This window comes from Lepus europaeus, chromosome 15 (assembly GCF_033115175.1).
Source record: "Lepus europaeus isolate LE1 chromosome 15, mLepTim1.pri, whole genome shotgun sequence".
In the NCBI taxonomy this organism is placed as follows: domain Eukaryota; kingdom Metazoa; phylum Chordata; class Mammalia; order Lagomorpha; family Leporidae; genus Lepus; species Lepus europaeus.
Window position 1 is genome coordinate 27,139,353 of NC_084841.1, and position 22,238 is coordinate 27,161,590.

At 41.5% G+C, this 22,238-nt stretch overlaps 1 protein-coding gene across 1 annotated transcript in view; it reads right to left on the reverse strand.

The window, feature by feature from the left end:
* The window catches only part of SLC45A2 (solute carrier family 45 member 2), a 39,915-nt gene that overhangs the window by 12,252 nt on the left and 5,425 nt on the right, over nt 1-22,238 (reverse strand). The window contains exon 3 of the mRNA XM_062212049.1: nt 7,572-7,897. Coding sequence (XP_062068033.1) covers nt 7,572-7,897 — 326 coding nt within the window. The remainder of the gene's footprint in view (nt 1-7,571; nt 7,898-22,238) is intronic.

Genomic DNA, 22,238 nt, shown 5'->3' on the forward strand with positions numbered 1-22,238 from the left:
ATCATGTGTTGTTTTATAACTTTTAACTTTGTGTGACAATTCTTTCTTTGTTGTAGAAAATTATATTTACTCATTTTAGCTTTGTTGAATAAAATTATCAATCATAATAATGAACCCACTGGCCATGACTGTACTGATTTTTGTATATTTAACCAGCATCAAGAAGTAGAGCCATTCCCTTAGAGTGAGAAAAAAAATAACTGTCTTTCTGTAGGTAGAACATGGTCCTGTCAAAATAAGTGAGAGTTGTAACACAAATGTAGTGCAGAATTATTACTTTTTCCTCAACCACAGAAAAAGCAGCTAAAGATCAGCCTAGGGGACACCAGCCTGGCTTCTGTACCTCAGACTCAGTGGTTTGTCTTCCCTTTCCTCTCCCTCTTTTCAAAATCGCAAAGTTGAGAAAGTTAATCTGATCATCAAATATTCACCCTCAGTGACATATTAATTTATGCCTCTGCCTTACACATAATTTTCAAACCACTTTCATTGTAGCCCCATTGTTCTTTTCTCCCAAAAATAAACAGGCACTTTCAAATTGTGCCTAGTATTTCTGTAAAAGCTGGTGATGTAAATATTCAGAGCTCTGTTGGATATTTTAACTCAGAATGAAAATTCAGCTGGCACCACATTTCTGACTCATCAGTTGCTGCAAGGCCCTTTCACTGGTGTTGAGCCCCCTGGGAGTTGTTTTGCTGCATAAACCTCGCACCACTGTCAGCTGCAGAATGGGTATTGATGGGTTTATGAGTGGGGAAAAAAAGGACACAGAAATGCCAGGGGCAGGAGAACTCCATAAAAGTGCATCAGAGACTTCAAATGCTAAAGGGGGCAACTGAGGCATAGAGGATTGCAGATGGACTTGATGGGATCCACTCTGAACTCTGAAATAATTCAGACCTCTCACCATGAAAAATAGCAGCTCTCAAAGTGCACAGCCACCATCCCTTTGGAAAGAAATGACTGACAAATCATGGCAGCCTTGGTGCTGGCCCTGACACAGTGTAGACATCCCAGGTCAGCTGGAGACCTCCCAGGACAACACACATATAAAAGGAAGTGCCCTGTGTTTCACTTTGAGCCTAGGACACATTGCCCTGCTTTTATTATTATTTTGTTTTTTCAAACCAAGTAGCCAAACCACTCAGTCTACAACATTGTACAGGTAGGTGACACATACTAGAAACTCATTAATTTTTTCCTTATTTTTTTGATTGGCAAAATTGTATATCTTTAGGATATACGCTATAACGTTTTGGCATATGTATACATTTTAGATTGGCTAATGAGGCTAATAAACATATTAATTCAAATATGTATCAATGTGTTGGGGTGAGGGTGCTTACAATGTACTCTTAGCGATTTTCAAGTATGCAATCCATTGCTGTTGTATGACACCATGTGGTACAACAGATCAGATCAATCTCCTGAAGTTATTCCTTCTAACCTCTCAATCAGCATCTGTCCTGTGAAAGTTATCTGAACTGCATCTGATGCGTTTGTTTTCTTACTAACATGGAGGATTTTATGCTTTGCAAAAGGCTTCCCCTCTCTTAATTTCATCTGATCCTCAGAATACCCTTAGAGGGATGAGACAACCTACACTGGGTGACTTCTTGAGGGAGACCTACAATCTTCCCAAGGGATGGTCAAAGAGGCAGATAATCAATCAAGGTAATGTTCGGCTCTTCAGTAAAACTCCCTGTTGTCTTGTTCCTTAAACCATGACATTATTTGTTCTTTATTGTCACCGTTTTCTAATTTTTTCTTTATTTTGTATATGCATTATAGAAATTTTAATATAATTCAGAGGTTTTTCAAAGAAAATTAAAATGACTTGTTAGTCTATCACCCAGGGAAAATAACTGCAATTAGCATTTTTGCTGTATTTTCTTCCCATTTTTTCTCCGTATGTGTACTGTTTTTCCCAAAATGTAGATAACTGCGAGCATGCAGATGTGTTTCACCTAATATATTGTGTTTTTCAGAAATCTTCAAAAACAGACACATCTTTAAAGACCACAAGACGTCCACTGTACACGCATTCCAGTGATGCCCCTTCTGTCAGGCAAAAGTGCACAAGGAGTGGTCCCAGGGTTCTGATTAATCAGTGAAAGAGAAGCAGGGGGGCAGGTGTTCTTCTCCCAGGCAACCTGGTGTAGGGAAAGGGAGTTGAGCTCAGGTCTCCAGTGACCTAACTGCTCATATTTTCTCTATTTGCTCTGTGGTCAAGATAAAGCGAAGGGGCTGGCACTGTGACTCACTTGGTTAATCCTCCACCTGCAGCACCAGCATCCCATATGGGCGCTGGGTTCTAGTCCCGGTTGCTCCTCTTCCAGTCCAGCTCTCTGCTGTGGCCCGGGAAGGCAGTGGAAGACAGCCCAAGTGCTTGGGTGCCTGCACCCGCATGGGAGACCAGGAAGAAGCACTGCGGGCGGCAGCCTTATCCTCTATGCTACAGCGCTGGCCCCTCTTCCATTGCATTCTTTCATCAGGTGTCCTGGTGGAAGGCAGGGAGGCACCTACAGAAACTTCACTCCAAGGCAGTCTTGGTCACAGAGTGAGGCCTCCTTGCAACACATCCCACTTACGTAATAAGCATTTTCGCAACTCAAACAAGCAATGCTGAAGTTTACTTCGGCATTAATTTTGCAAAACCAAATGCTAAGCATTAGTTTTGAATAGAACAAAGAGAACTGGAGGGGGCATTTCATGCTGAGAAAACTATTTATAGACTTTCATGATTAGCAGCTAAGATTTACTGCTTTTGTTCATACACACAATATATAAATTCTACTGATTCTAAGTAGCAAAAATATTTCCTTCAAATACCACTGAAAGCAAGCACAGTTTCCCAATTTTATAAACCGATTAGCTAAACACAATGTGGTTTCCTAGATAGGATCCTGGAATAGAAAAAGGACATCAATGGAAAAATTGAGGAAATCCAACTAAGTCTACTGTCTATGTAACAGTATTGTTCCACTGTTAATTTCTTAGTTTTGACAAATGTGCATAATTATGTAAGCTGTTGACATTCAGAGGAAGCTGCTGCAGGGTTGACAGGAACTCTCTCTATTGCCTTTGCAACTTTTTGTACAATTAAACATTTTTTTTAAGAAAGGACTCTGACTTGATTCTTCTCAAGGCATTGCCACATCTATCAGCCAATACTTTTGGCAACTCCTAGGAACTTTTATCTTCACTATACTCACCTAAACACATAATTTTTTGCCAGTTTTCCTTTCAAACTTTCTTTAAATTTTTACTTTTTATTCACTTTCATTTCCTTTAAAAGCAGAGAGACAGCAGGTTTACTCCTCACATGCCACAGATGTCAGGCTGAAGCCAGGAGTCCAGAACTGAATCTAGGTCTCCCACGTGGGTGGAAAGGAACCAACGACTTGAACCATCATCTGCTGCCTTCCAGGGTATGCGTGCATAGGAAGCATGAGTTGGAAACGGAGCTGGGCACTGTGATGCAGGGTGCAGGTGTCCAGAGAGGTGTCTTTACAACTGTGCCAAATGCTCTCCTCCCTCAAACTTTTTTGCAACTTGTCTTATAAACTGTAACTCTCCAGGCATCATACCCTCAAGTTTGCGCACAATCTCCTAAGTGCCAAATTCTAGGCATCTTGCCAGTCTTTAAACTAACACGGGACTGACCACTCTCCACCCGAGTTTTGCCATTACTCACTTGATTCTCCAATTTTTATTATTTTTAGTTCAGTAAAAAGTGAACATATTTTTGGTATAAAACAAAGCCAGGAACCAGGAGCTTCATGTTCCACATGGGTACAGGCGCCCAGGTCCTTGGACCACCCATAATTTCCCCAGGCAAATTAGCAGGAATCTGGATTGGAAGTGGAGCATCTAGGATTTCATCCAATGTCCATATTGGACACGGGTATCATAGGCAGCAGCTTAACCCACGATATCACAACACCAGCCCCAAGGGTTCCATTTTCTTCACATCCTCACCCATACTCACTTATCATCTCTTTGACAATAGCCATGCTAACAAGTGTGCCATGGTACTTAATTCTGGTTTTGATTCACATTTAGTTGATGATTAGTAACGCTGAGGTTTTTTTCATGTTCCTATCAGTGATTTGTATGTCTTCTTTTGAAAAATATCTATGGGGCCAGTGCTGTGGCGTAGTGGGTAAAAGCCACTGCCTGCTGTTCCAGCAGCTTGTATGGGTGTCGGTTTGAGTCCTTGCTGCTCTCCTTCCAATCTAGCTCTCTGCTATGGCCTGGGAAAACAGTAGAAGATGGCCCAGGTCTTTGGGCCCCTGCACCTTCATGGGAGACATGGAGGAAGCTCTTGGCTCCTGGCTTTGGATTGGCACAGCTCCAGTCCTTGCAGCCATTTGGGGAGTCAACCAGTAGATAGAGGAGCTCACTTGCTCTCTCTCTCTCTCTCTCTCTCTCTCGCTCTGCCTCTGACTCTGTAATTCTCAGATTTTCAAATAAATAAATAAATCTTTTAAAAAAGGAAAAATATCTTTTCAGCCATTTTGTGTATTTTTAATTAGCTATTGCTTTTTGCTTATTTTATAGATCTTCTGTTCCTTTCCTCCTCATTTGCCATTTTTCTTATGATTAGATTATTTGCTCTATTTATTTGTTTTAATTTCTAGTTTTTTATAAATTTGGGTATCCACTTTAGGTGACTGCATTGCAGTTAGCATGAGGCTCACCTAAATATCTTATAGCAAACTACTTTAAGCTAATAATAACCTAACTTTGATCACATGTGAGTATAATGCCATACTTTTATTTCATATCCTCTGCCTTTTATGTTTTGATATAAAAAAATCACATCTTTTCATGTTGTATATCCTTTAACATTTTACTTCCTATCACTGGCACCTTTCCCTCCTCCCATTTTCTTTACTCATTTCTCTACTTCTCCTTGGTGATTTCAATCACTTCCAGTGGCTTAAATGTCATCGTGTCATCTTTGAATCTTTTTGATTCTCTCTCTCTCCCTGCCTGCCTTTCCTCCTACCTGCCAGACATGTGCGTCCTCATATCTCAGTCACAGCTGAAATAAGCTTATTAATGCCTCCATTTCTCAGTCTCTACGCATATAACAATTTTCTATGTTCTTTGTGTACCTCCTTAATTTCACATTTTTTATTCTCACTAGCCATTTCCCTAATTCTGGCCCATCACTAACTCATACTTGGGGTCACTATGTTGCTCTCCTGGTTACCTTTTCACCCACTATCATCAACAGCCAGATTAATAGTTAAAATAAAACACACACACACAACATCAAGCAGGCCTCTACCCTAGCTTCAATATCCTCTATCTTCTACTTAATAAAATTTTAGCTCTTATTCTGGCTTTCAAAAGCATACAAAATTTGCTTTCCTAATTTATTTCTATCTTTACAAACTTTATCATCTCCTTACCACTTATACTACCCCCCCACACACACACACATTTCTGTTTTGTTTTGTCTTATCTCTGTGAGTTTGCGATGTCCTTCTCTCCACCAGGAGTGTTACTACCCCAGCTCTTTACCAATTCAAATATTGGCCATCATTCAAGGTATAACTCAAAGGTAATATCTTCCATGAATTCCTCCTGTTTCCCTAAAACAGTCTCTCCCTCTTGCAAATCTAATAGCAATTGATATCACATCACTTGTGCCCTTTGGTTCCCCTGCAGGAGAAAGCACAGTTGACTGATAGCCTCAACTACTGCCAATCCAGATCTACCCTCTGTTTGAGCCAAGGCTACCCTTTCCCTGGCTGTTCTAGCCAATGACTAGCCAGCTGGAGATGTTGATGCTAGCTTGTCCTGCAAAACTTGGGACTATTCTAAAGGCAATGTTGGCTGGAGGATTCCCTCCTGGCCCAACGGAAGCTTTCTTAGAACTGCGCTGCAGCTGAGAGGCTTCCTGCCTCAGCCGACTCCATTTTCCATCTTGTTTCACAGGTTCTGTCCTGAATAATGATACAAAGATGCTCCTTGCCATTGTTTCTGCCTCTGCTTCCCTGCTATTCTTCATGCTGTTCCCCAGCAAATCTCTTGCATTGTCTAATTCTGTCCTGGTGCCTGCTTTTTAAAAAGACTGAACTGCCACATTGCTTTTGCACAATTTACTGTGCTCTACCTTGGATTATCAATGATAATATAAAAGCTGCATGCCCCAGGTAAGCCGTAAATTCCTGTCTGTAAGGATTAGAATAAGTCAATTTTACAGTTCCCAAATACCTATTATAGTACAGTACCCAAAACTGAATCAATAGTGATTATAATATGCTTATCTATTTAAAAAACACTTTCATATGCTTTATTTTTGTTGAATGTCCCAACAGTCTTAGAAAACATACAGGCAAAGCCAAGAAGAGATGTCAACCTCAAAGGGAGATGGGATTCCTTGGGCTTATTTGAAAGTTATTAGAGTTCCCATTGTGTTCCACGTTTGTGCTTAGAATACTTAACATCCTGCCAGGCTCATAATACCTAAACCTCACACCTTACCATGTTGGGAACCATTCTAAGTAACTATACATGGATTATCTCATTTAACCTGCACAAGGTTCTTGTGGATAGATGGAATTACCTTCTTATTTTACAAAAATATACTTACAGAAGATGACACATTCTGAGGTGATAGAGCCAGGACTGGAACACCTATGATCTTAATCTTTTAGGTATCTTATAGCAAATTCCTGTTAGTTATTTGTTGAATGAACAATATAGATCACCCAGCTAGAGGAACCAAGATTTGAACACATATCTACAACTTCTTTGTCAATGAGGGAAGCCTCTGTACCATATCCCCTGAGTTGCTGGTATTCAAACTCATCTTGAAGGAATATGCAATTGCTGCATCAATGTTGTATAATGATGGAAAGTTTTTATATCTGTACTGTTCTATACTGTAGCTACTAGCCCCCTGGAGATATTGGGCATTTGAAATGTGAAGGGACTAAAGTTTTAATTTTTAGTTGAATTGATTTTAATTTAAATAGCCTCAAGAAATTAATAGCTACTGTATTGCTTAGCATAATTCTAGCCTCTTCTTCATCTGAATGTGGTCCCATTTCACTGGCTTTTAATTGAGATTTTTTAGAAGGCTGAGCTAAAGAACTCACTACACAGTTCACTGAGAATAGAATAAAAAGAATATGGAATTAACTCTCAATACGTAAATTCAACATGTCTAACCCAGTCACTAACCTAAGTATGCTACTATGTGGAAGAATAAGCTCATAATTTATAAACTTAGCCTTAAAAACATTTTTTTTCTGGCTCCAAAATATTTCTAGGCTACTCTTCAAGGTCTAATGTTTCAGAACTGGCTTTCTAGTTTGATGATCTGAAAAGAGTAAGAGACAAGAGGAACAGAGAAAAATGCACACTTTTGTCTTTGAGGTGCAGAATTTTAATTCCAAGGGATAATAGCTTCTGGGGATTTGAGGGTTCAATTAGACTTCACAAAACTCTTCACATCAAACAAACAAACAAAGCAAAGATTTTACAAAGAGAAGAATGAGCACAAGCAAAATGTTTTTCCCAAGTAAAGAAAAAATAAGTTGCCTGCTTACCTGTGGAGCGGGATTTTTGTTTTTTCCTCCCTGTACTGCCAGCTCCGGGTTTCCATAGCCATTTTTAACTTTCTCGATGGAGCCATAATCATACAGTGCCTCTGATGGCAATGGAGGTCCCCGTGGGGCTGGCTGAGGAGGCATGGCCTCCGCAACATCTCTAAGTGGGGTTTCAGAGACACTGCACAGGTGAATAACAAAACACAAAGTGAGCACCAAGGCGGAGAAGAAGAACATGACCTGGAATTCTGTGCCCAGCATTCTTCCCAGTTCCAGATGGGCCCAGTCCATGGCACCCAAAAGGTAACCCAGGGCACCTCCAAAACCTAGGAACAAAAAAGAGCTGTATTAGAACACTGAGAAAACGTCTTCCTTTTCCACTAAACACAGGCCCTCCAGTGGAAAAACTCCCTGAGCACAGCAGAGGCAGCCTTGATAAGACTGGTGAGACAGTACAGTGAGAGGCTGCGACACCTGCATCCAGGCAACATGAGTTCCGGTCCCGGCTCCAGCATCTACTGGCTGCGACCTTAGGCATCATCACCAAAATGTGGGGTAATAATAAAGAAGGACGCTTCTAGTGTTGGTAAATATTGCCATCTTCAGAGACATGGTGGCCTTTCCAAGCTGCGCTCTCTATAGCACTTTTGAACTTAAATTCTGATCTGAAATGGTCCCAAAGAAAACCAGTATCTAGCAAAAATAAAACAAAATTTTGTATTCTTATTTATCTGTCATTAAGCATCTTAGGATGATATAAGTAAACTTGTAAAGATCAAACAGCCTTGACAACTCTCTTCTCTCCTCTAGTAGAAGTTCAAGGTGCTTGCTTGCAATTGACAGCTACAGAAGATTGAAAACAAACATTTAAATATGAAGCTTTTAAAAATCCTATTATCATCCCATAGGACTCCAACCTGAAGTTTTTGTGATACTTGTTTCATTTGCTTATGCTTATACACAATATCACTTGAGGAATACTGAGATAGGGCTCCTCAAAATTAATTCCAATCTAATGATTTAATATTTGAAATCGCACTCTTAGCAATTTGTCTTTGAAGTCCCTGTTTTAAAGCACAAGTGTTCTTAGTATGGGCAAATCATCACACTATTTAGCACCGGAAAATTGTTCCTCTGCTGTTACTTCTGTTGCAGGACTCCCAGGGACCCCAGGCTGAAGAGGGCACATAACACAGGGTAGGAGGAATTAAAGAGTTGAACATCAAACATATCCTCTGCATAAGTCAAAAGTGCATGCAGGGCCGGTCCTTCCAACAAAAACCTTTAACTCTCAACCCCCTATCATGCCTTGCCTAACACAGGTTATCTACATGAACAGATCAGATTTTGTTTTTATTTTTGTTTTCCTCATGCATGAAGTGTCCATTTTATTTCCCAAGTAAAGACAACATCTTCATGAACCAGGGAATCAAGGAAGAAAAGAGAACTTAAGAGTTCCTATCTCTGATCCTAAACACCTAAACTTACATAAACCCGACCCCAAGGACATAAACCTGAATGACCAACACCATAAGCCATAATTTATCAAGAATTGTGGGAGAAGGGACAATTGTGGTCACTTCACATTCCAGTTAGTTTCAATTTAAGATAGACACTATGTATAGTGTCTGTCTAACCACTGGATTCCAAAAGTAAAGCAATGTTATCATGCCCCGAATGTCAAAGTGTTTTAAGGAAGAATTATGGGAAATTGTGACCAATGGTTATGAGGAAGTAAGAGATATGTTCTCTGCCATGAAGGATTGTATGCCTAGTTACAGGTGATGGGACTATTTGTCAACAGATAAATGACAGTGAAATGCCCCGGATCTGAGAGGAAGTGGGTTCCTCCTGCAGCCCTACTCTGCTCCTGAGACTTGCAATGCCCGTAGTCATCAGCAGACAGTGACTCTTTATTCTGCTGTGGGAAGGCAGATGGTGTCAGAGATCACTGCCAAGACAAGTAACCCACCAAAAAATACATGAATTTCCTCTCTTCTTACTCCCCATTATGACAACCAAGAATGTCTCCAGACATTTCCAAATATGCTTGGGGAATGGGAGTAGAAGCCGTAAAAGGATCCCTAGTTGAGAATTTCTAACCTAAATTAACCTTGACAAGCCTATACTTTTCTTTTTTGGAACTACTACTTATCATTTGTTATCAGATCAACAGTTGCCATATTGTCATTCAATCCTCCTATCATGTATTCCTCTATCCTTCAAATTTACTGTTCCATTAAGCATTTCTGGTGGGTTCCACCAAGGGAATATAGAAGACCCCTACTCCCTGCCCTTTTGAAAGAACTGGCATGTGAAATAAATCCTCCAGGTGCAATGGAATAACAGTTTTATATATATAAATTCATGGCTATAAATATGAAGAAAGATTTAAATTAGATATTGATTTGAATGACTAAGGCCTACAAATGCAGGGATTCACAATCCAGTTTCGTATCTACTGGTTTTGTTTATTTCCAAAAGCATTTATTGAGCATAACTATATGTACAGGACTCCATTAGCTTCTGAGGATATAAACATAAATGGACGAAGTGTCCCAAACTGCGAAGATTGTTTCAAGTGGGAGAAGCAGATAAGCAAGTGGGAAAAGCTATTTTTGAAACCTGTAATAAATGATAAGGTAGAACAGCGAACTGGGTACTGAGTGGCTATAGTGGAGTACCAAAGAATCAAGTATTAGTGCTTAGTAAATGGTATTAAAACAGTGATGATTATTAATTATTATTATAGAATTCATCTTAGTTAGCAATGGAGTTCTTATGAGTTCACTAAAATAGTGAATCAAGAAATTTGAGAGGTATATGGATGTTTGAAGAATTAGCTAAGAAAGCTATGAGCTGCAGCGTTTTAAGGAGGGAAGATTTCATGGAAAGAAAAAGGGATTCAGCATCATGCCTGATTTTGGATCTCACCCAAGTGCTTTTAGTCACTTCTCTGAGAAGTGGAGCTGACAATCATCTTATCCCTTTTGTATTCCTATAAAAAACAAACAAACAAGCAAAGAAAAAAACAAAACAAAACAAAACAAAAAAGCTACCTGAGGTTGGGTACTTAATAAAGAAAAGAGTTCTGTTTGGCTCACAATTCCGGTTGCTGAGAAGTCCAAGCACCTTGGTATTTATTTGATGAGGGTCAGAACACAGCAAAGAAGCAAAAAGAGAAACAGCTGCACGCAGAAGGGGCCAAGTGCAAGAGGGGCCTCAGTTTACCATGATCTGCTGTCCTGAGAACTAACCCAGTCACAGGAGACTCGACTCCTCCGAAGTAACAGCAGTAACCCATTCCTGAGACCGGGGACTCCGTGACCTAATTAGACTCCATTAGGCCCAGCATCTTAAAGGATCTCCCTCAACACCACCATAGTAGGGACCAAGCTCACAGCACACGAACTTTTGTGGGACAAAGCAGATGCACACCATAACAGTGATGCCTCCTCACATGAGTCTAATGAGGATTAATATGATAACACATATAAGAGCCAGCACACAGAGTGGTACTACCAGGGCCAAAAGCAAGTGCCTTACGGACCTCATACAGAAAGCCTAATTCCAAAACTCCCTCCAGAAACAAGAGAAGACAAGCCCTGTGCTGAATTCACAGCAGACAACCTTCCTAGAACTGGCTGAAAGGACCGTTCATTCGAGACCCAGTGACAGAATTGGTGGGTCACTCTGAGCTTACTCCCGAATGCACTGAGGAAAATAAATGAAAGAAGAATGTATTTTAAGTTTTTACAGTGTAAAAATTTCAACTGCCTGATGCTTTATCAGTGTAGACCAGTGCTTTGGTATTAGCTTTCTATTACTACAACAAAATACCTAAGACAAGCTACTCCTGAAGGAAGGAAGTTTGTTTAAGCTCATGATTTGGGAGGTTCACAGTCCAAAATTGGGTGGCCCTGTTGGTGTTGGCATCTGGTGGCGGCATTCTTGCCGGCAGAGTCGCAAGATTGGTGCAGAGCACCACATGGCAAGAGGGGGTGCACATGGGTCTATGTCTCTTCTTATAAAGCTACCGTGATCTACTCACGGGGGCTTCACCCTAATAACCTAGTCCAACCTAGTCACTTTCCAAGACATTATCTCCAAAGAGCATAACTGGGTTAAGTTTCCATTATTTTAATACCATTAACATAAGACTCTGGAGACAAAGCCTTTAACATTAACACGTTGGGAGACACCTAACCTAATGTCCAAACCCTAGCAGCTTCTTAAACCTTAATGTGTACAAAACAAACTTCATGTAGGCATCTTATTAAAATGCAGATTCTGATTCTGGAGATTCAGGGTAGGGCCTAAAACTCCACATTCCCTTCAAACTCCACAGTGACACCAGTGCTGCTGGTACAAATATAACTCTTGGAGTAACCATATGATAGAGTGGTTTCCAACAAGCCTGTCCCATACCTCCTCTGACATTCTTGTTGCCACAGGATATTTGATCAAAAATCCACCTGGTAAAAATGATGAAGCACAGTAGTTTGTAGTCCTGTAAAGTTAAGATACTTTACAGACATTAATAGGAGTTTGTATTAAGTTTTTGTAGACTGACAGGGAAATTGTCCCAAAAGCATTACAAAGGAGTTAGTTTTATTGCCTTGTAGAATGTTATTATCTAGTCTAGTACTTTTTTCCTTTTGCTAAACACACACACACACACACACAGATACTCCTTCAAAAACATGGGGAACCAGTTTTTATGACTATCTTATTCTTTCCATCATCAATCAATTGAATAAAACCTTAACATATGCTATAAGTAACTTAGAGAATTTCCTATACTCTCTTCTCTTAGGGAGAGGAAAAACAAGCAAAACTGCTATGTTTTAACCCCACATCTATTTTAGGATGTGGCCTCAAATCACAACAGTACAACAGGACATGCCTGGAAGGCATAGTGGGCCACAGAGGAAATAACTCTAATATTAAAACAGTAGAAGGCATGCAGCTTTATTTTACACCTTCAATATGAAGCAGGCCAGTAGAGGACTGTAGGAATCCATTGCTTTGCTTCATTGGCTTAAGCTAAGGATTTTATCTTCAAAGACAGTCTCTAAGCAACGCCTCCTCATTTTAGCTACTATAAAGGCTAATCGTTTTACCATTTACCACCTCCCACATCTACATCCAGACAGCATTTATCTCTGCTGCCAAGATCAGCCTCTTTTAGGCCCTTGGAATCAACCACCAGGCCCTTGGGCCAGCCCTAAGCCAGAGTATCCAAGGGACATCTGCTGCCACATTAGATAACAGGCCTCACAAAGAAGGGCCCACAAGTCGGGCAGCTGGCACCTTTCTTGCAGAGCTGGCTATTTGCAGGCCAAGACCACAGCTAACCTCATGCAAATGAATCACTTTAGCAGACAAATGTCATATTTCATAACTCATGATAGGATTTAAGCAATGGCTCATCCTGGAAGAGGTCCACATCCACAAAAATATGTATTTTTTTTTCATAGTCCACAACTCTACTAGGTAAAATGGGAAACTGGGGCACTTTCAGGACTATGAAATCTAAAGGAAACTAAAGAAAGTCTAATTCAGATTCTTTACCTACCACATGCCTGTAACTGCTTCTCTGCATCAAGTATGTGGCTTAGCAAGTTGAACACCAATAGGACATAGCTCAGGTCAAGAGAGCATGCAATGTTCTGCTGACTGCTTTACCTCAAAAGGAAGACAGACTAAAGACACCTCCACATTCCCATGGGATTCATGTGAGGACAATTCTGATACCTTTCTACATGTTTAGTAAATAGCATGGAATGTATCCGTATAGGCATGATCCCTATCTACTCTCACCATAACACACTAAATCCCAGAGAATTAACATAAGTACCAGCTACTCTGTGTGTGTGTCCTTGACTCATTGGTTCATCAATAGATATTGATGGAGTATCTATGATAACCAGGAATTGCAAGACATAGTGAGTAAGACAGACATGACCTCTACCCTCTTGCAGGCTAAGAGAATAAGGGAAATCATTCAAAAGCATACAGGTGCTCTGCCCAAGAGGAAAGACACAAGCTAATCCAATATTCCTTTAGATTTACAAAGCATCTTTGTGCTTAAAAGATGGTGTGATAATATGTTTAAACACTGCCCACTGCTTCCATCCACCTGCCTTTAATCCTAGTATTTCCCTCTCTTGTTGATCCCTCTGGTCACAGACAAGTTGGGCCAGCATGCTACATTGCTTTGAAAAAAGGAAGCGACAGGACAAAGCAGGGAAATAGGAATGGAACTCCCTGCTGCTGAGTTTCAAAAGCCCATATGCTCCAAAGGCACAGATCATAGATTCAGTATAAAGTGTGCTTTAAGAACAAGGCCTCCCCAGCGCCGTGGCTCACTTGGTTAATCCTCCGTGTGCGGCACTGGCATCCCATATGGGCGCCGGGTTCTAGTCCCAGTTGCTTCTCTTCCAGTCCAGCTCTCTGCTGTGGCCCTGGAGGGCAGTGGTGGATGGCCCAAGTGCTTGGGCCCCTGCACCCGCATGGGAGACCAAGAAGAAGCACCTGGCTCCTGGCTTCGGCTTGGTGCAGTGCTGGCTGTAGCAGCCATTTGGGGAGTGCACCAATGGAAGGAAGACCTTTCTCTCTCTCTCTCTCTCTCACTGTCTGTAACTCTGTCAAACAAATAAATAAAAAAAGAAAGAAAAAGAGCACGGCCTCCCAGACTACGCTGAGCACTCCTGAGTACTCACATATTGGGGAACCCAAAGGCAACAGCAGTTCTGTTCCCTGCTCAATGGACCTAGTTGGGGTTGGAGGGTAGAACTTCTCTTGGAGGGCTTGGGGTTTCCAAGAGCAGAAGCGCCTGGTGCTTCATTTTCTGATCAGACCCCAGAGAGGCAAGAAGATCTACAGGAAGAAATGTCAGTATAGTATGTCTAGACCCAGTGCTCCAGGCTCTATTTTAAGTGCTTGTCCTATATGGATACTTTCAGTTCTCACAGCAACTCTTTTAGGAAGGTATGCATTATTCATGGTATTTATGGCCTATATACCTACCAAAACCACTGAATTAGTGAATACCGACCCATTCCTTTTAGGGAAAATACAGTATTAGTTTCTGGGAGCATCTGGCCACAACACTATTTGCAACTGTTCAATTCATTACCTTGTTTTGTGGATGTTCCTGTTAAAGACACCTTACTTAATATATGTTATTATTTCATTAACATTTGATCTCATGACCAACACTGCTCTACCTCAGGCCTAGACAAAGTTGTCTAACGTGTTATTTTCTCCATAAGGCTCATTGTCTTCTTGCATTTAGAAACCCTAAACAGCACTTTAGCACTACATGTGGGACACTTTAGACAGTGAAAACACTAACAAGAAACACAGTATCTTGGAAATTATGTTTGCCAGTGACAGAATATGACCAGAGATTACAATTTTGTTCCTGCTGAGAGCTTCTAATTTGTGCTAATTTGGTTAATGCAGTAATAGTCCACATAAAAGCATCCACCTTATTATTATTCCATCATTTTTCCAAAGGAAAATTTCCCAATTTGAGCAAATTAATGATGATTGCTAAGCTAGTTCAAATAAGGTTCTTGAAACCTCCCATTTTATGTGACATATCATATCTGACCCCTGTTTCTTTTATTGCTTAAGAATTAGAAATAAATGCAAGGTCAAGTAATTAATAGGCCTGATTCTGGAGCCATTTGCGGCTACCTTGAATTTTCTCTAAGTCTACAGAGCTAACACATTACTTTTAGTTCTGAGTTGCAATAGCTCATGGCACCCATAAGATGAATAAAGTGCTTTGCAAAATACTTTCACTCCTCCTAGTGGTGATCAAATGCTAAAGTGAACAAGCTTGGGATCAGAAGTCATGTGCTATAGATAGAATCAAGTGTTAAAGTGATCATGAAAGGGCCGGCACCATGGCTCACTAGGTTAATCCTCTGCCTGCAGTGCTGGCATCCCATATGGGCGCTGGTTCTGGTCCCAGTTGCTCCTCTTCCAGTCCAGCTCTCTGCTGTGGCCTGGGAAAGCAGTGAAGGATGGCCCAGGTGCTTGGGCCCCTGCACCCATGTGGGAGACCAAGAAGAAGCTCCTGGCTCCTGGCTTTGGATCGGCACAGCTCCATCCATTGCAGCCATTTGGGAAGTGAACCAATGGAAGGAAGACCTTTCTCTCTGTCTCTCTCTCTCACTGTTTGTAATTCTATCTGTCAAATAAATAAATTTTAAAAAGTGATCATGGAAATAGGACTGTTTGGTAATAATAATAGGTAGAATTAAAAAGGAGTGAAGGCTCCAACATGGGAAGCAGTTCATAACAACAGACTCACAGAATGACAATCGCCTTAAGCAGCACTCTGACCTCAGAATCAGCCTTTAAGGCATTCCTGTCTGGCTGAAAAGCTGAGGGGAGCATTTCAGGCATGGGAAGCCAAGACACTGTGGTAAAAAATGTCTATATGAAAGACCTCTGCAGGTGACACCCTAGTAGAAAAAAGTGGCCACCAAAGAAGGATGTGCTTTTCTCTGAAGGGAGGAGAAAATTTCCACTTTGGTTATGACCTTGTCTAAATACTAATGGAGTCTGTGGATCCAAAAGGCTTTCATAGCCTAGGCAGCTCATGTCAAGAGCCTCGGGTGATCACTAACATCATACATAAGAGTGTTAACTGTTAAATAAATAACAGGAGTCACTGTGTACTCAGTTCCCATGTAGGACCTCTGTCCTCAAAGAGTTGAATTATGAAACTTAATAGTAAAACTTGTTCTCAAATAATTACTTCATTTTAGTGTATTAGGTGGAGGGTATTCTTATGCCTCATAAGTTATAGCTATGTCTAAGTACTCCCAAAAGATGTATCATTCTTGGATACTTCTTTAAAGATAATTAAGTTTCTAAAAAAGAAAGCGAAATTACCTTCGAGATGCAATAACTGAACAGCCCTTTTCTGGACTGTTGAGGAACGTATTTTTTGTTTGTTTACTTTTGTTTTTTCTTTTTCTTTCTCAAAATGTTGAGTTTTTTACCTAGAACAGAGTTAATCTTCTGCATATGAAGTTAAATGAAAAATAGATCTTAGTAAAAAACAATATGTGGAACAAGAAAGGGAAGATGAAGAGGGGTGGGAGTGTGAGTGAGAGGGTGGCTACAGTGCAAAGAATTACTATGTTCCTAAAGTTGTATTTGTGAAATGCATGCAAATAAATTTTTTAAAAAAGTCATGTGCCTAATGGGGACGGCCCTTGTGAGCCACTGCAGACCTTCTGGGCACTCCCTCCCTTGCTCCAGCCACTGCTTCTGTGACCAGTTCTAAGCAAGCCAACGTGGGCCAGGTTCACACAGGTGCATCCAGACACACCTTGGCAAAGGTAACCCAACACAGGTGAGGTTCAGCACTCTCACAATCAGTGAAGATGGAAGGGCTGGATGGAATTCTTTTATTCTCAAGAATAGGAAGTTTTACACTTGATAAGCTTCCTCAGAGGGCCCTGCGAGGTAGAGGGCAGCCTCTTGAAGTAGAAGCAAACTCCACAGTGCTTCCTGACAGGCCTGATCCACCCCACAATTTCCTTATTCTTTCTCCCTGCACACAAACCTCATGAGTTCAATTTTCAGAGGAACCCAGACAAAGATATGAATCACACGTTTGGTTGGCTGGTTGGCTGACTTTTGCTCCTAGTTTAGCACTAGCCAGTGGTGAGATCTGTGTTAGTCACTTAGCCTCCAAATAGCACAAGTTTCATCACTGGTAAAATGAGGATGTAAAAATGTAATATTCAGTTCACTGATATTTACTGAGCACCTTCCATATTTCAGAATTACTGAAAGCTCTGGTAATAACTAGAGCAACAAACAGGGAAGATAATATTCGTATCTGTGAGGAATTTATATGCTGGTTGTAGAGGCAGACAGTAAACAATAAATGAGTAACAAAACAGCAGGTGATGTGAGTGCATTTGTGAGGAGGGGCTATGTCATCAGAGACTGTAAGAGAGCACGGCGGCAAATCCAGTCATTTGGTGTCTAGGCAAAGAGCTTTCAAGCAGACAGGAGAGAAGGGGGGAAGCTTCCCAGATTTGTTCTCTCTTCTCTAAGCTACCTTTGAAGTTCTCTGGGAGTCATGTTGACTGTATTTCAGTAGCAAGCAGATGGCAGTTTGGAGACATTAATTATATTTCCCTAAGTCCCGCTTGCCGCCCATGCTCTAAAATTCCTGTATTCACGGTTTTTGCTATGACTGCATCCTCCCTAAGCTGCCTGAATGAGCAGTTGTGAAAATTTTCCATGGGCAGAAACTTCAAAGGGAATTCACTAGATGAAACAAAATCTCTCATCCAGCAACTAATCATGAATGAAAAGGTTAAAAGTAGCCACTTCCGTGAAACACAGCTCCTTTCCAAGGGGCCCACGTCTCAACTTCATTTCTACAACGTTTTTCTCCATCCTTAATTATTGGCTAATCAGATAATTTTTACTTGTGGAAAAATGGCCCCAGTCACACAAAAAGGAACCATCTAAAAAGATTAAATACTAAGTGTTTATAGTTTCTTAATTTCTTCTGTGCTCACCAAACCTGCAAAAGTTGTATTTGTAATGAGTGCCTCTAGAGGAACTTGCCCCATGTACGTCTTCGGAAGAGGAATGGGCACCTTGTCAGGCTCAGTTCCTTTTAATGTCTGGGTTTTTTTTTATACTTCACAGTATGCACAAAAATATTAACATTCTCTGTGTGGGATACTTGTGTGGAAATCTGCAAGCCTATGTAGAGACAAATTCATAAATGCAGAAGTTGTATCACAGTGAAGAGGAGGCTAGCCTTTCACCAAGTGACAGAGCCCCACTGCTAAGGACAGCCAGGTCTTGCATTTAACTTGGCAGAAATATGCTCAGTTAGAAGCTTTTGGCATAAAGAAGGAATTTCCTACTGGTGAGCACAGGTCTGTTAGTTCATTGGGTTTCACAGCCTCAGATACACCCAGCATCTGTGTGCTAGGAGGACATAGGTGGAGCCACCAAGCACAACGTGAGTACTGTGAATGCCAGGGATGGAGGAAGGGTAGGGCTACCTTTAAACATAAGAGAAAGAGGAGTAAGCATTTAGCCTAAAGGTTAAGGAACCCATGTCTCACATCAGAGCTCATAGGTTCAATACCTGGTTTTACTTCCCGACTCAAGCATCCTGCTAATGTAGTCACTGGAAAGCCTTGGTAACAGTTCAACTAATTGGGTTCCTGCCACCCATATGGGATACCTGAATTGAGTTTGTAGCTTCTGGCTTTGACGCTGGCAGAACTTCAGTCATTGCAGGGAGTGAAACAGAAGATGGGAGCTCTCTCTATAATTGCCTCTCTTCCTGTCTTTGAACGTCTCAAAAAATATTTTTTTTTAAACATAAGAGACAGAAGCTGGAAGAAAAATTTCTCCTTGAAAGCTAGTAGACTCTTTTACAAAATATTATCATGGCTGGTGTTGTGGCATAACAGGTTGAGCCACTACCAGCAATGCTAGTATCCCATGTGGGGACTGGTTCAAGCCCCAGCTGCACCACTTGTGATCCAGCATCCTTCCTTTTGCACCTGGGAAAGCAGAAAAACATTGCTCAAGTCCTTGGGCCCCTTCACCCATGTGGGAGACCGAGATGGAAACTGTGGCTCCTGGATTTGGCTTGGTCCAGTCCTGGCTGCTGCAGCCATTTGGGGAATGAACCAGCAGATGGAAGATTTCTCTTTTTCTCTCTCTCCCTCTCCTTCTCTCTCTCTCTCTCTCTTTCTCCCTGTTTCTTCTTCTTTCTCTCTATAACTCTGCCTTTCAAATAAACAAAATAAATCTTAAAAAATAAAAAATAATGTCAAAATATACTGGGAAATATCTTAGGAGTGAACCCTTGGGCAGTTATTTGTGAAACATTTGAAATTATTGGTCCAGATCTAAAACTCTGAAACAAATAAAAAGAATTTCAATTTACTGGGATGATGAGATTTCTTGGATGAATGGTACCTTGTTATTAACAAAAAATCAAAATGGGCCGTGACACTGAAAAAGCCTTTGTCAAAGAATACTTGTTTCTAGTAGAATGCTGTAGTCACCTCTTTGCCAAGTTTATGTAAATTCAGGGGGTTTGGCACACATGCAAATACAGAACAGAGTAACAATGCACTGCTTTTTATTTTTCACTCCATCTTTTAACGTGATCTTCCATTCAGAGCAAGGACAATACAGTGGTGTCCTATGTCTACATTTAACTCACCAGAATTCAACTAGTCACATTTCAAAAAAAGGTAAAGTGAGGAAGGGAGAGAGAAAGAGAGAGAACAGGAAAGACAGGAACAGCATTTTAAATAGCATGGGTGGGGCAGGACTTGTGGCACAGTGGGTCAAGCCACTGTTTATGATGCCAGCATCCCATACTGGAGCTCCTGAGATCAAGTTCTTCCTCTGCCATTGCTCCTAAGCCAGCTTACCGAGACATGTAGGTCCCTTCTCTTACTTCTTCTATGCTCTGCTGCTCCCCTCCCCCTTCTTCCTTTTTGTTTTCAAACAGGCAGAATTACATAGTGAGAGAGAGAGAGAGAGACAGAGAGAAAGGTCTTCTTTCCGTTGGTTCACCCCCCCACAAGTGGCCGCTACAGTTGGCGCACTGCGCCGATCTGAAGCCAGAAGCCAGGTGCTTCCTCCTGGTCTCTCATGCAGGTGCAGAGCCCAACGACTTGGGCCATCCTCCACTGCCATCCTGGGCCACAGCAGAGAGCTGTACTGGAAGAGGAGCAACCGGGACAGAACCAGCGCCCAACCGGTACTAGAACCCAGGGTGCTGGTGCCGCAGGCAGAGGATTAGCCAAGTGAGCCGTGGTGCTGGCCTCTTCCTGTGTTGAAAGATGCAGGGTGTATGGACCTGTGGCAACAATCCTGTATGTAGGAAGCAGCATATCAAAGAAGCAGCCAAAGAAACAAAATTGCCAGCTCTGACATCTAGCAGCTGACCAAAAACTATTCAGGAAGCAGGACCTCTTACACCCAGACACCATCTAGTTAGCAACAGACGTCTATTCCCAGGCTTTTTCATGTGAAAAAAATGAACCTATGTGTTGAAGCCATTGTCGTTGGGGAATTTTGCTTTTGTTACTTGCAACCAATCGTTTTACTACACAAAGAATTTCTTGAATGCAGGCCAAGTGACAATGGGGAAGGGGCCAGAAGCAAGGGCAAGGTCATAAGAGAAGTCAGCATGGATTTTCCTGCACCGGTACCTGTCCCCAAGTAGATCGTTAATATGCACAAAATGTTGATTGTCTTCCCTTCATATATCCTTGCCCACCTATTCATTCACATTACCTCTAGGTAGTTGCTTCCAGAATCATATAGTATAATGAGGGTATATTAGTCAGCTTTTTGTTAGTTTAACAAAATACTTGAGGCAGCTAACTTATAAAGAGAAAGGTTTATTTAGCTGACAGTTTGGGAGGCCCAAGTCCAGGATCGGGCAGCCTCATTTATTTAGTCTCTCTGATAAGGTCAGTAGATGGCAGTGGTGAAACACAAGTAGAGGAAGAATCACATGGCGACCTAGGAAGCTAAGAGGTTGGACTTGAACTCAGGCACTTATATCAACCGTTTCATAAACTACCTTCTGAGCTCAGGTAAGGACCTCCAGTGACCAAAAGACCTCACAGTAGACCCCACCTCCTAAATGTTCCACCACCCTCCTGGGCCCAAGGCTTTAACATATGGGGTCAAATAGCATCTAAAATGGGCCTTTGGGAGAGGTTCAACATTCAAATAATATCTAAAATGTAGCAAAGGAAAACAGACACAAATAACTAAATGGAAGGTAGAAAATGACAATAGCCAAGAAAGAGATTATATAAAACGATCCCTTTGCAAACATGATGGTTTATTTAAACTGGGAAGTAGTAAAATGGTTTCCTCAGGATGTGAGCCAAATTTCCCCCTTACTACCAACTTCCCTTCCCTCCTAGGACAGGGGCTGGGGGGAATTTAGATCTTAAAAGAAGCACTGTACATAAAACCTGAGAGCCAATGGAGTTGAACCCAATATTCAAGGTGTTTAGCTTTTGTTAAGAACATAAAAAGACCTCTTGTGCTGTTGCTGCTGTTTGTCTGGAAATCCTAGAACATGTCCAATGCCAAGAAGGAAATTAAAGGGATTAGGAAAGGTGGGAAGACAGGGGAAAGTGGATTCGATTTCTCCATATCCCATCTTCTCCAGCATCCTAGGCTTAGCTCAATGACAAGAGGATAAAAGTAAAAGGCCCCGTTATGGACTGAGTTGTATCCTCCACTTCCCAAACTCATATGTTGATGTCTAACCCCCAGTGTGACTGTATTTGTAGGTGGGGCCTCTGAGGAGATCATTAAGGTCGCATGAAGCCCTGATCCAATAGGATTGGTGTTGATGTGAGAAAAAGAAGAATCCACAGGCATGCAGAGGAAAGGCCACATGAGGACAGAGAGAGAAGATGACCAGCTTCTGCAAGACAGGAAGAGAGGTTTCACCAGAAAGCAACCATGCTGGCACCTTGACCCTGCATTTCTGGCCTCTCTGGTCAGGGGTCTCTGTGGCATGTCAGTCCAAGTAGAACATGCCAGGTGCCAAGTAGAACTTGGCAGGTGCCAAGTGGAGGCCAACCTCAGGATGTGTGTGTGTGT